Here is a 23,002-nt window from a genome sequence, read left to right as displayed (position 1 = left end):
CACCCCAGGCCATGCCCACATCCTGTGAAACATAACCCCTGACCTTACCTCCGGACATCCTGTAAACCCAAGCACAAGAAGCTGAACACAGAGGGAGGGATGGGAACTAGGACTGTGACTGTGAGGTCTACAACTCAGAGTAATGAATATTACCGGTAAGTAACCAGGCATTACCCCCTCGTCAGACCTTCCGTCACAGTCCTTACATAAGTGAGCAAATACCCAGCCAAGAAATCGGCTTCAACAGCAGAGCTGTAGAACAGACTTTATTATAATCAAGAAAGAGCAAAAGTATACCCGTCTCACAGAACGCAAGACTGCGTCCCCAAGACCAGCAGACACACCACCATCCACCGCCAGGTGATAATATGACAGAAAGGTGTGAGGTGAACTCCAAGTGGTGGTCCTGCAAATTTCTGCCATGGAAGCCCCTTCCAAACAAATCGAGGAAGCAGCCATCCCCTGAGTAGAGCGGCTCTGCACAGACCGAGTCACCACTATCCCCGGGACTCATAAGCCACCAAAATAGTCCACTTCAACCACCTACTGAGAGTAGAAACTTTAGGCTTCAGACCCTGACCCACCAAACCAAAAGTTAAGAAAAGGGAATCCACGTCATGAAACAGGCAGGTACGATCAAGATACACATCAACAGTTTGACATCCAAACAGTCTAGAAGAGCCTCCTCCTCAGACTGAGGACCCAGACACAACACAGGCAACACCGGTTCCTCCGAACAATGGGAAAGAGGAGGGAATCTTCGGAACAAATGCACAATCAGGCTTGAGAACCACCCGAACCGAATAGCACCTCAAAAAAAGGTCAGAACAGAGCAACAAGCCCAATTCCCCCACACGGCTGGCTGAGGTAATAGCCACCAGAAAAACCACCTTGATAGTTAGAAACTGCAGGGACACCTCCCCCAGTGGCTCATACGGGGCATATTGCAAGACCCGCAAGACCAACGGCAGATCCCACCCAGGAGTCCAGGACCTAATCCCAGGTTTTTTGAGAAAACAACTCCGCAAAAGCCAGCACCAAAAAGCTTCACAGTCAGGACATCAAAAAGCCCTCTCAGCTTCCCACTGAGTCCTCAAAGAGGAGACTAATTAAACAACAAAATACCTGCCAGTTCTGCCAAATTATTCTAAAATCTTTTTTTGGACGGGACGTATTGATATCAAACAATATGTACCCTGGACCTCTTTTTCCGTCCGAGATAAATCAATCATTTTTATTTTGTTTTTAATATCAAATAACTTTTCTCTGATTTCAAATCTTTTTTGTACAATTAACATTTGCACCTTATTCCATCCTAGAAAACACAATTATATACACTCACTCTACTTCTCACATACTTTTCATCCATACCTACATACATCAAACAACCTATCTGATATTTTCTATTTACAAAACAATTTACTTTACATAAATTTTGTACAATGAACAGCCACGGGGAAACTTTTTTTAGTAGTTCTCAAGTTATCAATTTAGGAAATACTCCTAAGGCTGTATGAAGAAATTGGTCTACGCGTTTCACAAAAGCACTGCTTTTAAACCCAACACAGGATGGTAATCTCCGTTGGGTTTCCAGATCAGAAAAAGGATAGAGTTAGACCCCTTTCCTTATTATTCCACAAGGACATTCTCAATGGCCCCCATGCTCAACAGGTCCTGAACCCCAGCCAACAGAGCCTGACTCTTCACTGGCGAACTTGGAACAGGGGTAGCACGGAAAACTTTCAAGGGAGGCTCCACAAACTCTATATGATACCCTAGCCCGACAATTTGCAGGACCCACTGATCCCTGACAAATTCTTCCCAGACCAGCAAAAAATTCCTAAGGTGACGACCCAGTGGGCCCCCCCCCCCCCAATAAACGCTGGATACTCATGATTTCGCTTGACCAGCAGCATATGAACTTCCCTGCTGGACCCAGGACTTATGGAAGGAAGAGACACCCCAGCCACGTCCCCTACCACGAAAGGGCTGAGTGGCCATCTTAGACTGAAATGCCTGACCATAAGCCCTCTTATAGCCAGCAAACTTGCCCTTCAGTGGCAGCCAGACAGGAGCCAACAACTTCTACAGTTTTTTTTAAATCATTGTCTCCAAAGGGTCCCCAAACAGTTTGAAGCCCTTGATGGGAATTTTCATGAGAGCATGCTTCTGTGCCGCCTTCCCCTTCCAAGGCTTAAGCCACAACTGCCGCCCAGCCACCACAGTGGCCCCGCAGCTGCAGTCAAAGCACTAAGGGAATCAAAAGACAAGTCAGACAAGAAACGCCACTTTTGTTCCAACATAGTCAATGACTCAGAGGGATCGTCCTCCTGAAGCAGCTGCACCGAGATACTCTGACAGTCTTTAAACAGTGACTGAAACAGATAACTGGTATACACCGCAGACCTAATATCCAGATTGGAAGCTACAAAAGATCTCTTCAGAGCTCTTTCAAACCTCTTATTCCCAGGATCTGAAGGTACTGCATCCTCCGACACCACAAGGCACGAAGAAGCAAGGCCTGCCACCAGGGAATCAACCTTCACTACTGCAGGAAACTCATCGGAAAATCCTTGTAACAGACACCGTTTTGCCAGGAATTGGGGAGAAATATGTTTGTCTACATCCCTCCATTCCCCTTCTAGTACATTACGGACCGACTTATGGATTGGCAGACATTCAGGCTCCTTTAGCTGATAATTGGCAAAGAAATCCTCTGATTCCTCATCCCTGAGGGTACAGGAAACCCCCAATTGTCCTGCACATGCTGCAAAATACTGCGAAGGTTAGCCCCATGAATGAGTCGCCCTTTCACCTCCTCCTCATTACAGTCAGGATCAGGAGTATCAGGGTTGTCCAAATTTGGATTTTTAAAGATCAGACCACCCTGGCCTGAAAGGCAGCAGAAACCACGGCTCAATCATCCTCTGGACATCAGCTAATGTAGGAGCAGATGGAGGCCTAGAAACCACCTCCTCCTCCAAATGCTAAACTTCTCTGACCTCTTTGCCCAATCCATGACACGTCAGAAGCCAGATGAAGCACATCTTCCTAAATATCACAGCTAATTGGCCTGTAAACCTGCCCAATTAGAACCCAAACACTGGTTGCCAAGATGCCAACTAACCAATTGCCACATAGCAGAAAATACCATTCCAGTCTACCGGCCAATCACAGTGCAAACCCCACTTGGCTATCATAGTGCTGAAAAACTGCAGAGTGCCATACAAAACCAACAGACCCACCTGCGACTCGCTCTGGTTTCACACAGCCATGTACATCCGGAGCAGGCCCATCAAATGCCCGTAGCAGAAGAAGCCAGCCCCCTGACTAGGACCCAACACCCACTGTGCCCAGCACTCTGGGCATGCAACGCGGCACCAATGTGAGCTGATCGAAGCCCGCGGCCATCCTGTGGTAGCAGGGACTCAAGCCACACCTCAAATACAAGCAAAGCACTCTTCCTCTCTCCCGTCTCGCAGCAGAGGAGGCTAGCCCGAACCAGTAACCGGCACCGACCACGCCCCAGGTGTGCCTGGCCAGGCAACGCAAATTAACACGCCTTCCATACAAGTGCGAGCAAACTAGGCCTCTCAGTAACGAGGCTCTAGCGAGAATGGAGCAGAGCCCACGGCTGTCCTACTACAGCAAGGACTTAAGCCACACCTCCCCCTCCAACAAGAAAGGGCTGCTATAGCAAACCGCAATCATACTTACCACAGTTCACCAACTTAGAGTTCAACAGCCTGTTCTCCAGTTGCAGAAAAAAAACAATAGGATGTTTGAAAGTAAGGTCAGGGCAGGGCGGCGCTAGGCATGGGCAGTGAGGGCAGCTGCCCAGGGCCTCACACTCATCCCAGCAGCATGGGGTCCCCCACCAGTGGTTTGTCCTGTTTCCCTGGTGATCGATTTGAAAGAAAGGTGTCTCCTTGCAATTAGGGCCCATGGGAGCCCCCCTCCACCCTCCCAGGCCTCTAAGGGATGGTGTGGGGAGGCATAGGGGAGGGAGACACTTCCTCTTGTCCCATTTGCAAGGAGACCATTCAGAGACACTGAGGGACGCCCATTGACAAGCATTTTTTCGCCCCCACAGTTTTACTCTCAGCCCTGAAGCAATTCTCACACCTTCAGCCTGATAGGAGCTGTAAAAGAGGTGCTTGTAGGAGGCTGAGAGGAGGAGCTGCGGCACAGGAGGAGTCTGCACAAAGCAGCTTCCTGAGCTGTGGCACCTATGTAAATTAGAGGGGCCTCGCACATTCCCGGGGCCCCGCAAACTCTAGAACCAGCCCTGGGTCAGAGGTTATGTTCCACATGATGTGAGCGTTGCCTATAGGGTAGGGGTGGGTCATGGGGAGTTTCAGCTTGGGAATGTCTGCGGGGAGGAGCTCTTTCTGACTTAGGTAAGCACTGTGATGGGGAGGCCTGATGAGGAGGAAATCCCTCGCTAATGCACTTGTCTGCGTCCACGTTTCATTCTTCCCTTTCCAGGGCTTGCACCAAAAAAACACACATTCTAAACATGAACTGCTGGCTTCCTAAATTCACCTATACACTTTAAATTACTCCCTTTCATGCATTAGCCATATTCAGACATCCTCACCAGAATATGCCTAAATAAACATACTGTGGGAGCCCAGAGATGTACGGGCACTCTTTTTTCACTCTCTCTCTCTCTCTCTCTCTCTCTCTCTCTCTTTATTGATTGCTCTCTCCCTCCCTTTTGCTCATTCTCGCTCCCTCTCACTCTACTCTCTCTCTCTCTCTCACTCTGTCTTACTCTTGCTTTTTTTCCTCAGTCTGGTTCGAATTCTCGCTTTCGCTCCCTTCTCAAAATCTCTTTCTGTTCTTTTTGTTTCACCTGTCTCTCTCTCTCTTTTGCACTCTTCCCCAGAACCTCTGTTTTCGGTCCAACCTGTATTGCCCTCTGTACATCACATGGGTAAAGCTTTATATGATATCACCCTCCTAGTTAGGAAAATGACTCATGCACGGCACATTAAGACATTGTTTTCTTTTGTCCGTCTCCTCATAGTCTGAGGGATAACATCGTCACAAAATAATAAACGTTGACATTTCCGTGAAATGCTGACGTGTCTCCAAACAAAATACTCCGGCTGAAACTCTAAATCTTCTTTGAAGTGTCCATATCAAACTTTTAGAATGAAAAAACGCACTTCAAACATGGCGCTCCTTCGACTTCTTATTTTAAAAGTACGAATGTGTGTTCTGCTACACCTCATCAGTTGTGCTGAATATTACTTGAGAACGCCGTGACAATAAAAAAACACACGGGTGTCATGTTGACTGTGCAGCTGACGGTAGTTCATTATGAATAATTGAATGTATAATATTTGAGGCTTTTCCAAGCTCCTTCAGCGGGAAAGTATGTACATGCACAATGTGGAGCTTGCAGTTTTTATCAGGACAATGCAAGCAGATTTCAGCAAGGCTGGTTCCAAGTCATCTGTGATAAATGAGAAGATAAGGCAATCAGTGCACACCATGACACTCTGTGCAGCTAGTTAGGCACACTTCAGAACTATTCAGGTGTGTTCACAAAGCTTATGAGTCTGGTGGGGGGGAGGGGGCTCAATATAAACGCATCTTTCATGGTGGCCACTGGCCGAGCAGGAGTTTCTTTCTCAGACTTCACCCGGGTCACACACCTACAATAGATCTTAACTGCTCCTTGCCATGGCGGCGCCTCCTCACGGGTCCACAATTCCAGTTGGGTCACGAGAACACGTTTCTTTTCTTCTGTTTTCACAGTTCCCCTGCTTGACAAAATCCTGCAAAATGCCATCACGCCTCTGCGAGGACCCGTCTGGGTGTCTAAGGGAGAAGGTTTCAGCCCCTCGGGAGCCAAGGTGCACATCCAAACAGTGCTCGTGGCCTTGTGCCAACGCTTGGCATCTGAAAAGAGCTACATCCGCCAGGTGAGTGGACCCTTTTTAACACAATTTCCCCCCTAAATGTACTAGCTGAATGAGGGCAGTGATTGGCACAAAATACCGTGACACTCTTTGCAGGGTTGCTGGTGCCTGTTCTGAAGCTGGGGTGCGTCCTCTGTTATCTCGAAGTCGGCGGTGATGGGGCTAATCTGAACCGCCTTTCAGGGCAGCGTGTCATGTGCCTCGCCCATGCTTCCTGCGCACCGTGCATGGCTCAGACATCTCCATATGTGGATATTGGAAGAGTGAACGCGCCGCGCGGAAGGAGAGGAGTGCATTGATCTGCCCCAGAAGTCTGTAGGACGATTATGAACAAAATGGCGGCACCTGCACTTATGTTTATCAGCAATAAGCACTTAAAAGCCTACTGAACATAGTTTAAACTGCGCGCGCTTTTCACATGTGCACATAGAACTGCAGTCAATTATGCACTTTTAATATATTGTTAAAAATAGTCTATTGTGCCTGCTTATATGTTGAGTGGCCACAATGTTTTAAGCTTCTCGCTCAGGCAGAATAGACTGAAATGCTCAGGTAAAACTAGAAACCAGGGTTTCCTCACATCACTGAATGATGCTGCGTGACACTTTCATGAACACCCCCGCGGTGGTTGCAGCTTCCAAAGCCTGTTTGGCTGGACATTCCTCTGCGAGGAGTTCTAAGTGGGACGGCAGAGGGACATTAGCCAGAAATCTGCCTTTTTAGCTGTATGGCAGTTGTATATCAAGCCTGTGAAAGGTGAAAGTGCTGAATGGAGCGCATTTCTCGTTCTTTGTGCTCGAGGGAAGAAAAGCCTCGCCTGGCGCACGCTATTATACAGTCCCGCGCCCTGTCTGCGCCAGGGACAGAAACTAGCATGACAATGGGAAGAAACTATTCCTGCATGACAAAAAGAGCCAGGAAATGAAAAAAAGAAACACCCCAGCAAACCTTCAAGGAGAACTCTGTCAATCCAAGACGAGCTAAACAATAACTGTTTGTCTTTGCACTGCATTGGTGTCGAGTGCTGTATCATGGCGACATCTGGGAGCCTCACTACGCTCCTCGAATTGTGGAGTACCTAAAAGGGAGTAAAGATCAGATACTGTAAGCGCCTTGGCTGTTTACTTTGCGCCACAGAATTAGCATCTTTCTGCGCCCACTGGAGTGCATTATTCTGTCCATATTAGTAGGTTGGCGGTAATGGGAGCGACGAGACGCGCGCTTCGCACAGATAGTCCAGAGTCGCCGCTGCAGGGGGCTAATAGATGTGCCATTTATGAGAACATACACAGTGATGGGGGGCCTGTGTTTGTTGCATGGGTGATTTAGTTTTAAAAATGAAAGCATTGCAAGTGTCTGCTGGTCTAGCTATTCAATGTCACTCAACATCTTCACATACAGCTCTAAAACGGTCAATTCTCCGTGGGCCCATGTTAGATTAATTGCTTCTGAAAAAAAAATAACATAATGTGAACTGACTGTACTTATTTCCACAAAATATTGAATATGTGTTAATATTGCCCACTAGAGTGGTTGCATTGTTGTTATTTCTGGTGATTGATCGATCTTTCATGCACGTGACCCTTGCGCACAGAGGAAGCAACCCCAGAAGGTTATTTTATGCCCATTGTGTTTAATGGGAGAAAGGTTAAATGGTATCATTTAACCTTTGCAGAAAGATGTGTTAATACCTAGTATAGACCCAGGTGTTGCAAACATGAGATAAATCACTTGCATTTGGAATAGGAATTGTGCTTCTGTGGATAAACACTATTTAAAAGAAGTAAGATGGATCACAGATAGTAAGTAACACTCTATATAGATGGTGTTCCTTTTGACGGAACGGTTTAGCGATCATGACAGTCACTCGTTTAAACATAGCAACATGTGTGCTGATTTTTGCAAGCGTTGCACCTGCACCCGCTTACCACTAGAATTCAGTGTAAATAAAATCATTACTCTTTCGAAGTAGTTGCATAGCCAAGAAAGGGTGTATTCTGAATTAGTTTACTGTTTGGTCAGTTTCATGTCCTCTGTGAATGTAAAATGGGCCCTCTATATTGTCCATTTTATCAATATGTTTAACAAGTCATGGATTTATGTTGAATGAAAAAAGTTCACCTTGTAATTTTCACAAGGCGCAGGTGTTTGCAAGTCATGGTATACAAATATTTTCTGTTTATGCCCATAATTGGGAGCACGTATGCAGTTTTATCAAAGGAACGACTTGTGTGCCATTTCTTAGCCCCGTGGTCTGTGACTCTGCCTGCAGCTATATTAAAGTCACCTTGGGGACTTTAACATACCTCGTTCTTCTGGTAAGTGTTGCAGTTTCTACGATAACAAACATTTGTCAACTTTTTGTCAGATTCCCACAGTAGATTCCATTGAAAAATAGGCTTGCTGGGATAACATCTTCCTCAATTAGAGACAATTTTAACAGTGTGCAGATTCGATTATACGTTTTCCTAGCGACAAGCCAAATCACGTTTCAAATCAGACTGCAATGTAAGGAGAATACAGAAGTATTTGTACATTCTTCCCAAAAGTTCATGCCTTTGTAAATGTAAACAATTAAACGTGTAACTTTGTAGTGGTGCAGCTGATCAGTGCATTTGGAGTATAATGGACCAAGTGGCTTAGATTTTTCTTCTGCAAAATTGTGAAGATGATAAACGGACCCATTTTATGAAGCTTACAGAATTTTAAAAACATACTGTCAGGCCACTTCTGTTAAAGTTAGGTCTACAGCAGGTAATATGTTGGTTTTTTTTGTGTCAAAGATCTTAATTTGTAAAAGAAGTTTGAGATTTAGAAGAAATGTGCCAGGCAAAATCTAATTTTGAGATTCTGATCAATGGCAACATGCTCAATCCGGGGTGTCCAACTCAGCAAAGGTCCAGCAGGTCTGGATCCATGGCAGAATGTTGTGTTAGTTAATGACTATATACAAGGGATCTCTTTAGACTCCTTGTCTCGACCTTCATTGTCTGTGTATGTCCTGTAAATCTTGTATAGCACTTCATACTATATTTCTGCAGGTTTTAAGGGCTTTAACTAACAGATGTTACGAGTACCCACTCTTAGTACTGAGTTATCGGACCATCAAGAGGATGGAAGGTTGAGTTGCCCCTTACTAGGATTGAATCCTGTGACCTGAGAATCACTGCTTTTTTCATGTAGCAACCATGAGCTATCCCTCCTTGGACAAATGTTGGACACCCCTGCTATAAATGATATTATTAAGTCTATTGCAAATATCATGGTCCAAAATGAACACCAGTCCCTTGACACAGTACTTAGCTATGTGGCCTTTTCTTGTCAGAAATTCCTGAACTTTCCCCCCTGTTAGATGTGAAATAGCTCTCTTGATTGACCTCCAAGCACACAAGTGCAGATTTATGGTGCCCAATGGCTGCACTATGTCAGATTTAAAGCATAGTATATTTCATTATAGTTATACAAATTATTCACTTAAGCAATGTTTATCGCGAAAACCTGATAGATGTACCGACTAAAGGACCAAATTGGGCAGTCCTTATTTATCTGACCCCCATCCCTTCTCCACCCTTAGTAAACCACAAAAGCAGAGAACAGTCAGCCCTCGGAGCAGCGGAGTAGATTTAAAATTAGTCAATATATTCCCTAAGCCCCAGTAGTGAGCTCAGTATGCTTCAGCTAGTAGTGAATCTCAGGTCATTCAAATATACTCATGATACCAAATACGAACTCTGCTGTAAACACCAAGGGCTTAAAAGTGAGACTATTTGATAAGCCCTTTTGCAGTACACGCAGCGCATGTTGCTGTCCTCAAATCGCAGCTTTTTTCAAGTCAGTGGTAGGGTCTGTGTCAGCTGCTTAAAGCCTCTCTGTTTCTGCTTACATGAGTCAGGAACTGTGAAGGGGGACAAAAGAGCACTCGTCTCAGGGGCTCCTCTGAATGAGTGGTAGCCACATCCACGGCCTGGTGGTCAGGCTGACCGACGCATTATGCTATGGCTTGAAAAAAAGGAACCATTTACATTCTAGGGTGCTGCTTTTGTGCAGCTTGGTTCTTGCAAGGCATCGTGACTCATCTATTAAAATGTCACTGACCTGCTTCTCCATCAAACCGCATTTCCTGATAAAGACCCATCAGCTCAAGGGTTGAACGCATACCGCATTTTTCTGTAAGTGTTTTTTTGTGGGTTTCATTCTGCATTTTAAATGTTTTGTTTTGTTATTGCACATTTCCTGAATTCTCTCTTTCATGAGGGGCTGATTGACTCAGCCATTCTGGTCTTGGTTGGGTGAATTTGTGAAGGCCCAACTTCCTTCCCTGACAGACATGCATTATAGACATATTGCATCACTTTGAAATGTCGTTTGCATCCCTTTACAGAGTTGGGGGCTACTCTCTCATGGTGGCAGGTACTGACGCTCCTCAATCTCTTCACTGTCTGTTCTCACTAGATATTCGAGGTCTGAGAGTGGAAGTCTGACTTTTCAAGAATCCTTCCATGCAGGAGCAGCCCATACATGTAAGAGCGATGGGGCCGGGGGTGTGTGGGGGGTTTGACAGTCGACGACGAGGGACAATTAATTAAATATTTAATTTTCCCTCGTGGTCGGTTGTCGAATCCCCCGCAACCCAGCCCCACCGCTCTTACCTGTACGGGCCGCTCCTGCTTTCATGTGCTATTAAAGCCTACCTCTCTTAAGAGTGTTCAGAGTGGGGCTGCCTTGTATATGTGTGAGTCTAGAGTTTGATTCTTATGTCTTGTGATGACCCTCACACTATATTTTGTGATAGATGAATATGTGCCAAACACTATTATGAGAAAAAGGTGAATCCAAAATTACGGTAGGTGTGTGCTTTAAGTGTTTGTACACGACATCTATGTTGAACACTATTTACTGCAGCTTCTTGTAATCTATGCTATGCTTGTACTCACTGTAACCAAAGAGAAAGTGGGAGGAGGCAGAGGGTGGCATCTACATAAGCAACTGAACTCCTACTTTTCATTCATAGTGTTTAGCGACTCCCAGTCTCCCAGCTCTCTTTCCCCGGCTCAGGATGGAGCTCACACATTATGGCTGACTTTAAAGAATGAATAAGAATACACTGAAACGTAAATTCATGCACTGTACTTGATATTGAGGCCAGTCTCGCACCTCGTGTCCACGAAATCCTCTGGCCTGCTTGCGTAAAAATGTGCTTCCTTCCATCACCTTAAGTTTAACTGGGTGATACAAGGATGTCTCAATCTTCAGCTTAATAATCTTCTTTTTCAAGCTCTGTAGCTGGGTTGTCTTCCGCAGTGTAGACTTACAATGGATCAGCACTCGAAGAGCCACCTAGTGGCGACTATTGACCTTTAAAAGTGGTGAGGTGTAGTCCTTGGTTTGAATTCCAATGAGCTTCTTCGTGAAGGGTTATCTTACACTTTTTGCACTAGGGTCCTCATTTAAAAAGATTGTGCATAGGGCAGCACTGCAAGTATTTTTACTGTTTTGCCCTGTGCTAAATCGCAAGGACAGGAATGCACCGTATCTACGATCACAATTTGGTGCCTAGCGCCAATACAGGCACCCTTGTTCTGCATTGCTGGCAGGATTGTTTTTATGCAGGAAGGAATACCTTCCTGCGCATAAACAATACATGGAGGCATTGTCCTTGTTCTACGTGTGCTGCAGAATGCAGCACACAAGGAAAGAGGAAAAAATTAGGAAAAATGAAAACATTTCTCCTCGTTACGTCTGCTCTGGTGATTTGTAAAGTTTTGGCGCTGCCCCAGGTTTACGTAACTTTGTAAATCTGGCGCCACGTCAAAATCCATGGGTGTTGCGTGACACAGAGGAAGGCATGCATCACTTTGTGCTGCCTTGTCTTAATTCATATCTATGAGGCCATGTAAAGTCACGCAGGGTGGCTTTGTGCCTCCTTATAGATATGATTGAGAGGCCTGCGCCACCAGAGCATCTAAAAAAAGTGACGCTTCGGAGGTGCAGGCCTCTTGCAAATAACCCCCTAAGCTTACTGTCTCACTTTGACTCACTCAGTCTCACTATTTCATGCACTCACTCATTCTACTCTGACCCACTCTGTCTCACTCAGTACAATTCATTCTGCATTTCCCAGTCTTACAGTCTCACACACAGTAACACTTAGCTACACTCAATGTTAGTCCCCCTCACTCGCATTCATTCTCACACATACTTGTCCTTACGGTCACTCATTCTCACTCACTCAATCTGACTTACTCCTTCACTGACTGTCTTTCATTTTAACTCACACACATAATCACACAGACATGCTCGCAGTGATGGAATGGTTCAGGGAACTTCATGCACCTGTGTCAGCAATCAAACAATGTCACTAGCTGCCTCAATTTCTCTTTGGACCATGGCTCTGCATTTTAATTTTGTTGTACCTTAAGTGACTTGATACAATAAAAATGGACCACAAAACAAGGAGGATGTAGTGTAGCTGTGGAGCCCATAAGGAGAGCCTGGACTGATCCAGGGACACCGATCCTTCAAACTAATCGTTACACTCAGTCACCACTTATCCACCCCTTTTTATCCATGCATTCATCCATCTTTTCAATCATCCATCCACCCTTTCATTCCATGTATCCATCCTTTCACTTCATTCATCCATCATCCTCTCTTGGACTAATCCATCTATCCCCCTTTCACTCAGTCATCCATCCTTACACCCATCCATCCCCCTTTCATTCCATCGATCCATACGCCCGTCCGTCAGTCCATCCATCCATCCACCCATCCTTCCTTTCACTCACTCACCCTCCCAAGTTCATTATGAGCCTTTGTCTACCAAGCTGCAGACAGAAGACTCCCATCAAGAACCCCACTTCCTCTGTCGCTGCTAAAGCAGGGGGGTGATGATGCCCCTGATGCAGATCCTTTACTGCACACTTACCTCTTAGTCTACTAGTGCAATTGTTGTCCAGAGCTGGTTCCATCCTTCCCTTGGGCCTCTATAGTAGAGAGAAGTAGCGCTTTGTGTGCTCAGCTCCATAATGTTTATCTCAAAGTGAAACCAAATGCAGTACTAAACATGTGTTACTACCAGGAAAGCAGCCCCTGCACCCCTCCTACAGCCTACCTCCCTGCTATAATCAACAAATTGTTGCTACCCACTCCCTCGTTGTCTTCATCGGCCTGCCTCACCCCAGCCATTGAAGTGCATGAGGTTTTGTTACTCTTCGCAGGGCCACTGTTCATGCACCCCAAAAGCAACCGGATCCTTGCTATTCTATTTCAGAACTCCCTTTCATGTGATTTCACTGTTGTAGCTTGTGCCTGCAGGTCGGCTGACGCTTGTGCACTAGGACATCTGCAAAGTTCACTAGAGTTCACCCAAGAGATTCAGCACACCACCTCAGAGCAGTAATTTCTTTTCAGCTGCTCAGTATTTATTTTCCCTGTTCTTGTCTCTTCCCTGAGGGTGGCAGGGCAATGCCCCTTTTGCCCATGAAGACTAGCACCCCTGGAGCCACTCTCTTCAGTTACTGGGTTCTACACAATCAACTATATTTCTGTAGCGCTACTGCTGCACTCTGGATTCCACATCTCCACTAACATTCCTTGTGGGCCTTGCAAGCTGCGATCCAGAAGGGGAGAATTTCCGCAGGACCTTCTCCAGGAATCGCTGGACAGTAGCGAGAAGGGACTTCCTCAGAGGTATGTTTCAAGAAACCTATAATTCTCCCATCCTGTCTTTCAAGTGTTTATTATTTGAGCTTCTATGCATAGTAACTGAGTTTCTAGACTTCAACCATGAGTCTAACAATAGACCAAAGCTAAAACTCCTCACAGCTTCCCCTCGGCCTTAGGCATTCATTAATCCATAGATGCCAAGGTCGCAACTGTTGAGGTCACTTCCTTTTCATTGCTTCTTGTAGTAAGCAGTAGACCATTCAAGGTGGCACCATTGGTGTCTCACTTCATAGCGTCTTTTCTATCATCTTACCCATTTCCCCAGCCTTCTTGCGACTTCGGAACATGTAATGTTCTTAAAGTGCTTTGAGTTCTGATATACATGTATTGCTTAATCAAAGCCTACTATTCCCTAGTATTTTGATGAGAGAGTAGAGGACAAGGAATATTTATCTTTTGTGTATAATCAGGATTGTTAAAATGAATGTGGCAAAATAAATATTCAATGACATCTCAAAGCAAATGTGTCTGAAAGCACAGCTTTGTACAGATAGAGGATTTCCTGAATGTAAACACTATGGCACTATGTGCAAACTAACAGATCTCCACTTGTCACAGATGGGGATATTTCAGAATGAATTTATTTCACAGAAGGAGTTGTGTTTATTTTAGGAGGGACAGGTTTTTAAAGTCACTAACCTCATTAATTGGAACGAGAGATAACTCAATCATTTGTAAAATGAATACAGATTTCGATAACACACTGAATGCTCCACTGAAAGATATGTTACAGATGAACATTTTTGTAATATTTCATATTACAGACCTTGTGAAAGGAATAAAATGCAATATAACAGAACAAAATGATGGACGGAGTGTTGAAACTTTTCAAACACTCACCAGCAGTCCCAGATCTGGGTTTAATCCATCGTTATTTTGCTCGCCAGGTCACCCCAGTTTGGACCCAGCCATATGCAAATCAGTCCTGTCCCTGCTCCCCTTGGGAAGAGTCCAGCCCAAACTGCCAAGCCAGGTCCTCCCTGGACCGGAAACAAGCATCCTGGGGCCTGTTTCGGGATATAACCCCTCATCAGCTGGGCTAGATTGAATTCAGTGGGACAGCGAGCAAGGTACCCACACTTCGGCATAACCTTAGCCACTGAGGGCGCACATAGCACCATCACAAAATAAAATGATGGACAGAGTGTTGAAACTTTTCAAACACTCACAACCAGTAACAGATCAGGGTTTAATCTATTGTTATTTTGCTCGCCATGCAACCCCAGTTTGAATCCAGGTGATGATGAGGGGTGATACTCCAAAACCGGTCCCAGGATGCTTGTTTCTGGTCCAGGGAGGACCTGGCATGGCAGTTCGGGCTGGACTGTTCCCATGGGGAGCAAGATCAAGACTGATTTGCATATGGATGGGTCCAAACTGGGGTGGCATGGTGAGCAAAAAAAGATTAATTTAACCCAGATCTGTGGATGGAGGTGAATGTTTGACAAAGTTCAGCATTCTGTCCATCATCTTTTTGTGTTGCGGCAAAGTAAAATGAACAACTGAATGTGCACCTTAAATTAACAAAGTTTCATAAATTGAGCTGCTAAATGATGTCAAACTGTTTTTCATTGTGATAGTACATTAAGGTCATCGACAATATTTCAGAAAGCATCATCATATTAAAAACAGAGGGTCAGGAAGTAATGATGCAAAGTCTACCCTTTACAAAAAGCTAAAACTCTAGTCTTTGCATTCATTCTCTAATGAACTACAAATGTATTTAACGGATTGTAATACTGGCTTCCACCATACAGGAATTCATTTCTACCGACTTTAATCAGCGAGGTGGAGCTAATGACTAGTTCAAAAAAGTTACTGATTAAATTAAAACGCCCTCTGCTGTGTATACAGACATGCAAAACAAATGGGGCAGGGGCATGGGAGTTGAAAGGCATATTAGAAAGGCATATTCAAAATCCTTAATCACTTTGCTGAAATATTGAACACATGGTGGACAATTTGAAAAGCTATTTGTACCCCCAAACTCAGCATATACAACATACCCATGCAAATAACAAATTGTGATTCTAATTTAATTTTTGAATTCACAAAATGGGAATCTGCCTGTATAAGTAGATTCACTTACACAGTATGTAGTGATTTTACGTGGCAGTAAAACTTCTTCCATAGGAAGAGAATGACTGTTCTGGTGAAAAATGTCTATGAGAGTAAGGGCCTAATTACGATGTCAGGCGGACTTCTGTCTGCCTGACATCGTTGTGGTCTCGGCACCGACCGACCTCCGGTCAGCGGCCCCAACATCGCGATTACAATGTGACCGCACAAGGTGCGGTCTTATGTTCCCATTTGTCTTTGTGAGCTTGTGCTTCATCCGTAAACTAGCCGTTGCACAAGCACCCATAGACAAATGGGAAAATCTGTTCATCCCTGCGCAGCGTGGCAGGCACCTCTGGGTGCCTGCCACATGGTGCAGGGATCAACAGGGAGGCACCATAGGTGTCCCCTCAGCCCCCAACAGGATTACATGTCAGTCTCTGACTGATTGACCGCCGGGTTTCACTTTTGACCAACTGCATCGTAATGTGGCGGTCAAAACTGAAACCTCGATGAGGCTCGGAAAGCCTTCGATTTGTGGTCGGAGTCTTTCTGGCACTCATCGTAATAAGGGCCTTAGTGTACACACTAACGTGAATTTGTTTCACAGCCCAGTTCCACTATGACTTTGATTTAAATTTACACCAGTCTAGGGCAGATATACATTTGTATCCATTTTGTAAATGGAAATAGATTGATCTCAAAATGAATAGAGGTGTGGGTAAAGAGGCTTTAATTCTCGTGGAGAAACAGAAAGTAAAAGTGAGCGCGTGAAAACGTACTTTGTTATGCATATTCACAAGGCCCATTGTAGAGCAGGAATTTTCAAATGTGCACATGCTTACAATTGTGTGTAGTCTTGAAACCTGTATTAGTTACACCTTCACAGAAACAAACCTGGACTTTTTAAGAAATCCAAAAACTCTATGAATTTACTCCAGGTGTAGGTATACATTTGTGGGAGTAGGTCCACCATTTGTTTGGCAATCATTTAATTTGCATATATTTAGAAGCATATTTACAATGCTCTTTGTTTGAAGAGAAAGCATTTGTGAATTGTAGCAGCCCATTGAATTCTTGGTACAGGCCAGTTCCAAATAAGTCTAGGTGATCAGCAAGGATGTAAAGGTCTGATGAACAAAGATGTTAGTGTGAGTAGATGTGACTTACTCTTGTAATTCCAGGATAGAAACTCCAGCCCTTGCACTAAAATTCAAGAGTACTGCAAGAATAATGTGTCGTTAACTCTTTCCAAATCAGGCTCTAACTGTGATAAAGAGCAGGAGTTGGGTCTTCATCTATAGTTAGAATTGCTATAATTACAAGGGTCTCCTACGGGCCACAACTGCAATAGAGCAAAATGGTACACATTTGTTGCATTTTATTTATATGTCCAGAAAAATGATATATGGTATTTAAATTAGATTTGAGTTTCAGGATCAAGGTCCCTGTTGGGTAAGAATGGCATGGGTTTCTTTTACTGAAGAGCAGTTCCAATTGAAGTGTGATATGGTGCAAATATAGATTGTAAAGCCAGTGCCATTCTGCTATACAAATACTATCAGTCTGATTTAACACAGATTTTTCCAAAGCATTGATATTTAGCAACTTTCTATGCTAATTCTGCTCACTGATAGTCTTATGAATGACCTTATAATACATGGGATACTGTATTCCCTGTATAAATAAACATTCTCTAATGGTGACTTGTGACGTACCCAGTTGTCGATTATAAAGAAAAGAAGTCAGAACTCCACTATTATAAGGTATTGCAGTTAGGTTCTGACGTCACAATGTCTGCGGCCAGAGCCAGCATCTGAGGTGAAAGGTAGGCCAGGTCACATTGAAAGAGGTGGGAGTAGGGGTGTAGGCATATGTTCCTCCCTTCAATCGGTCTGTCTTTTCATTAAGTTCATTCCTTTATTTTTTGACACAACACAGTAGTCCAGTTGGGGTTTAGTGAAGGAAGATATTTTATTTCCTTTTGTCCATTTTTAAAACCATTTCACACATTTTTTTAACATGTTTAATGATTCCTTCCTTGTTGTGTAAAAGAATATTCACAATTCGAGGTGACATGGTTTTAGTCCCAGAATAAATCCATCTTGCGCGGTGTTGCTATGATCTGAACGAGGAGCATATACAACAAGGAAGGAATCTGGAATGTAACATACTTCCCATAGACTGTATGACATCTGAATATTACAAACTAGCCTTGAGAAAGCCCTGGCTCAATCTGCCATATAGGGCGAAACACGTGTCGTCAGTCCCCTTTTCTTAAACATCATCTGATTGTAAGGATGGAGGCCTTGTTAGTGAAAATCATACCCCCATCCCTGCATTTGTCCTCTGGACATTTCTCTCTTTCTTCCCCCTTCCCAATACCCACAGCTGACAATTGGCAAAGTGTACACTGTCTACCAAGGACAATGTCCCCTTTGCAAATAGATACTGTCCCCTATGAAGTGTCCTTATGAAATCAATAAACCATGGTCACATTTTATAATGGGCAGAGGCCCCTTTGCATTTCCTCTTCCTTGCAAATTTCCACAATTCAAAATGTGTATATTGCAAGACATAAATAGATGTGTGACTTATTGGGGACCGTACTTGTTTTTCTGATCACTGTGCCTGGTGTTTTGAACTCCTAGGCTTTTTGTCCATTTAGCGCCTGATCTGAACCTCGTCAAGTAAGTCAATTTAGACGGAGAACTGGTTGTAGCTAGCAGGGTTCCTCACTCCCTAAAAGAATTTTTTAAGTACTGGAAATTTGTGTTATCATCAAAAATGTGATGTTGGCAACGGTATTGGATTTGTTGGATTTATTGCTTTAATGTGTAAAAATATAATATTTGAATAACATGGAATATGAAATTCTCAAGAACGCTTTCTAATAGGAATATTTTATTAAGGAGTATGTGTCATAATTGTGAATTTGTGTTAACAAATTAGCAATGTAAAAATCCTGGGCGTGTGAACTGTTACTTAAAGCAAACTCTAATGTCCCAGGAGCCTGCCAAAGACTCTGTGACAGAGAAATCCGTAATACATCATGAACAAATATTTTACATTGTAAAATGGACAGCAAACTACATCATACTCACTTGAATCTTATGCGAAAAACTTTAGCAAAATCTTTAGATTTCTCCAAAGTGATCATAAAAAGTGACATATGGGTCAATCTGTAGTGCCACAACGTCCCCGGGATGACATTGTTCACTGATGTGAATGCGATATTTCATTCCATTGGAAACAGGAAAAATAACATAAACATTTTAATATGTAAATTAGCTTAACACGTTAAGAGAGGGAACCTGGGTGGGGGCTGTCCCATCTTATTAGCATTCCAGAAATGTAGTGGTGATGTTGGTGGGGGCGTTAGAAGTGGAATGCCATTGTGTCGGCCTCCAGTGTTTGAGGACAAACACTGCTGTGGGGAGAACGTGTGAAAAGGCCACGGTGCTGTGGCTGAATGAGGGAGGCTGTGCTTTCTGTGTGCTTCAAGCAGGGAAGCTGTCATTCACCGGCTGGACGCAGCCAGCAACGCGGCCGGAACACAAGACCGGAACGGCTCTTAAAATTATATTAGTTGCTTTTCACACTGTATTTATGCTTTATTTAAAGTGACATTTGTACAAGGAAGGTTCTTCTTTCTGCCCAGGTGTCAAAATATAAACATGCCCTTAAAAACAATAGTCTTTAAGGGCATAAAATGGAATGGCTTATAAAATAGTCGATTTTTAAACTGCCTTTATGCTTTATTTAACGCAACACTTATATAGTGAAGGCTTTTGTTTCTGCCCATGTATACAAATCTAAATGTGCCTTTAAAGACAAAAAGTGAGCGATAGAATGGTGATTACCACATAGAAAAGAATGCCTGTCGATAAATACTCGTAACATTAATACTCATGAGAGAGTGCTCTTTGCATCTCACCAAATGTCATCTGATTATATTATCAGCCAAAATAAATATGGTTCTGGAAAAAAAAGAAGTATGTGGGTGTGAGGCAAAGTTAGGAGTTTTCAGAAGTAGCATTGCACAACATTGTTGATATACAACCTGCGGTTATAAAGGGGGAAGGACAGTACAGTCACTAGACTAGGCGTGTACAGCTTGATGTTCGCACACACCGGCAGGATGAAGTTGTTGAACAGAGAACATTTTGTATTTAGGCTGACCTATTTTTTTAACATGTGTATAATATAAACTTCAAGGGGTTCTCTAATCACAAAAATAAATCCAAAAACTACAGAATGGGATGCACACTAAGTCAGCATATCACTTGCAGGTGCTATTCATGGCTTAAATAGTGCTTTCTGTCGTGCTATGGATTATGGAACATGTGGTTATGTGTCAGAAAGCTCATCTGTCACAACTTCATTACACCCACCTTGTTGGCCCAGACACCCAGGCCAGTGCATTTTGGGTATTGTAATATAAGAAAAATATTGAGTGCTATTTCAGATAAATAGTTTATTCTTGAATGAGCCTCTCAAATGGATGCTGCATATCTGGCCCTCAAAGCACTTTAAGTGTAAACTTTTCACCAAAAAGCGAGAGCACCTGTTCAATAAAAGCCACTCTGCAAGGGACGTTCTGTCCCTGGTGCACTGCCACCGTTTGCCTCTAGGAAGCTACCATGAAAGACCCAAAGACACACGTCATCAGGAGATCAAAACACGTACAGGTCCTTTTCATGGCTTACATAGTTCTTTCTTTGTTTCTAGTCTTACTTTGGATTATGGGCCATCTATGTGTCATACAAAGGTAAGTCAAGTGAGGAGGACGTTAAGCAGTCTCTATGGAAGAAAGAAATCAGAAAAAATTGTAAAGATCACCTCTACCTCTACTCAAGATATTCTCAAAGTATTTTGGTGCCCTGGATAAGGTATATTTCCTGAACACACCTCACCACGTTTTCCACATGGCTGCTGTAAGCCTGCTGAAATGCAGGGAAAATTCAAACGTGGCACCTCCATCAAGAGGGCTCGTGGGCTGCTGCTTGTGTATCCTAAGCATAGAAAAGGCCCTTTCTGTAACATGCACCTCTGCCAAAAATGCGCATCATTTGCCACACTTCTTACTTTGTTTGAGTGTATCAATTTTCACATATCTACTGTGCAGAACATACCCCTTTGAGCCCTTGTCCAGAGTGACGTGTTCTTCTAGATAATGCAAGTACACTCACTTGACTATTCAAATTGTATTTATTTCAATCTGTTTCCAAATGATAATAAGCTATTGAATGTTGCCAATTATAGTGCCTTCTTCTGCTTTTGTGAACTCACACTGGCAGGCAAGGAGGACACTGCTGTTGTTTGCTTCCTTGGGTGTGGTTAGATGGTTCCTCTTGTTCCAAGTTTCCCCACTCGTATCTCTGCTTTCATATTTATTTGCACAAGTCCAGATTCAACAGCTTTGTTTACCTTCATTTGTCACTTGAGACATTGACAAATGAGTGTATTTCAGTTAGTGGCAGCTCACAATGTGGATGAATAGTATTGCACCACACATGTACACTCACCCCTACTCATCCACTTACAAGGACACACACTTACTCCTGCCCAACCTTCACTTACACACTCACTCAAACCCATTAATTTACCAGTGTGCACAAATACACACACCATTCACAAACGCACACATACCCATTCACAGCACACGTGCAAACAAACATACATTCATACCTGCTGGTTAGAGCAGGACCAGCGGGTGGCAGGCGGAAGAGGTACAAAGTCCTCAGAAGTTGCTTGAGACTTCAGGGAAGGAAGAGACACAGAATAAACTACACCTCCTCTCATTTGCTGATCTTGTCATGGGTCAGCCAATGGTTGGAGGAGCTTCCTTAACTCGTCATGGAGAGGGATGTGGTTAGTGAGACTTGTTGGCCACACTCTACTCAGTGAAGAGGCAACAATGATAGACAGTAAGCCCATGGTATTTAAGAGCCTAAACCCGAAGTGCCCGATGCTGAATTTATCAGTGATGCGCCCCCTTGTCATCAGGGGAGGACCTCACTGGGCTCTGTTGCGCTGTTAAGCCTCAGAGCTGTGAGATCTTCAGCCCCTCAAAACATGGCTTAGGCTGTCAGGTGCCTTCATATTAGCTGATGTAAAGCACCTGGTTGCCGGACCCGACAAGGTCAGTGCCTGTCAGGCTGACCTTTACTCATCCTGACAGATACTCATAATGCTTTGGGAAAGGGAAGGGGTGAAGTCCAGCCCCCCAAAAGGACAAGCCGCTTCTGGCTTCACTTGTGCCCTTCATTAAACGTCCGCCATGCTTACTGACATTGCTTTCTTCACTTGAGTGAGATTCATGACTTTTATTCACACTCACTCATCTTGATTTCATTTTACTACATTTAGACTTATGGAGATGTGACTGGGTGGCACATGATGCAAGCTGACAAAGCAGTCACTCCGTGCTTGATACACTGATAAAAGGAGGTTACCACGAGCTGCCTAGAGAAGTCCATGCAACTTTATTTGTTGCAAAAAGGGTGAATGGAGTCTTATAATGATCACTCATGGCTGTCTAACTATGCTTCACAAATTCGAAGCACATGTCCGTGCCAAAATGTATGATCCTAGGTAACTATAACTTTCTCTTTCTACTCTTAGCTATACACAAATGAGAGTGCATGCAAACAATTGCATTGCTTCTTAAACAGTAAATAACAAACTAGACATTTGCTTAAGATTCTCTTACATGTGTCCGTTATTACTTTTTCATATATGTGCTAAATTGTCAATACATATTTACACTTACTGACGCGATTAAATGTCTACAAGCTGCCTCTTATGCGCTTTGCCACAGGAGGAGCAGAGCACCCATAACGTACTTTGGTTATGCAGCAAAAGTAAAGATTACAATTGAGTAATCCTCTTTGCCCCATCCAGATCTTATATATTTGCTAACCTTGACTGGGTGAAAGTTCAGTATTCTTCCAGCAGTTCGACATAAATGTCTTCCTTGTATTGATTATAGATATCTGAGGTCGAAGTTTCTTTGCATCAACCCAAAAAAGTATCCCACCTCTGCCAAGCAGTGCAAGGACCACACACGTCATCTGTTTGTAAGTGTCGTTCCTGCAACCACCCAAACATCAGTTAAATGAAGTGAAAATTGCATTCTGGTCCTGATAGAGATGAAAATGGATTTCTGGTCATGAAATAGAAGCAGTTGTCACTTTTTTTTTTTAAAAAGGTGTCAGCAGTTTGCTTCAGCGAGTAAGGTGCCAATTCAGAATGACAGTAAACTTGTGATCTGGGCAATCAAT

The 23,002-nt window shown here is 43.7% G+C and overlaps 1 protein-coding gene across 1 annotated transcript in view; it reads left to right on the top strand.

Annotated features, from left to right (window-relative positions):
• The window catches only part of DCDC1 (doublecortin domain containing 1), a 1,658,417-nt gene that overhangs the window by 258,915 nt on the left and 1,376,500 nt on the right, over positions 1 to 23,002 (top strand). The window contains exon 6 of the mRNA XM_078683738.1: positions 5,770 to 5,936. Within this exon, the coding sequence (XP_078539864.1) occupies positions 5,770 to 5,936 (167 nt within the window). The remainder of the gene's footprint in view (positions 1 to 5,769; positions 5,937 to 23,002) is intronic.

This window comes from Lissotriton helveticus, chromosome 3_1 (genome assembly GCF_964261635.1).
Source record: "Lissotriton helveticus chromosome 3_1, aLisHel1.1, whole genome shotgun sequence".
Classification (NCBI taxonomy): domain Eukaryota; kingdom Metazoa; phylum Chordata; class Amphibia; order Caudata; family Salamandridae; genus Lissotriton; species Lissotriton helveticus.
This window is presented reverse-complemented; position numbering and strand designations above follow the sequence as displayed.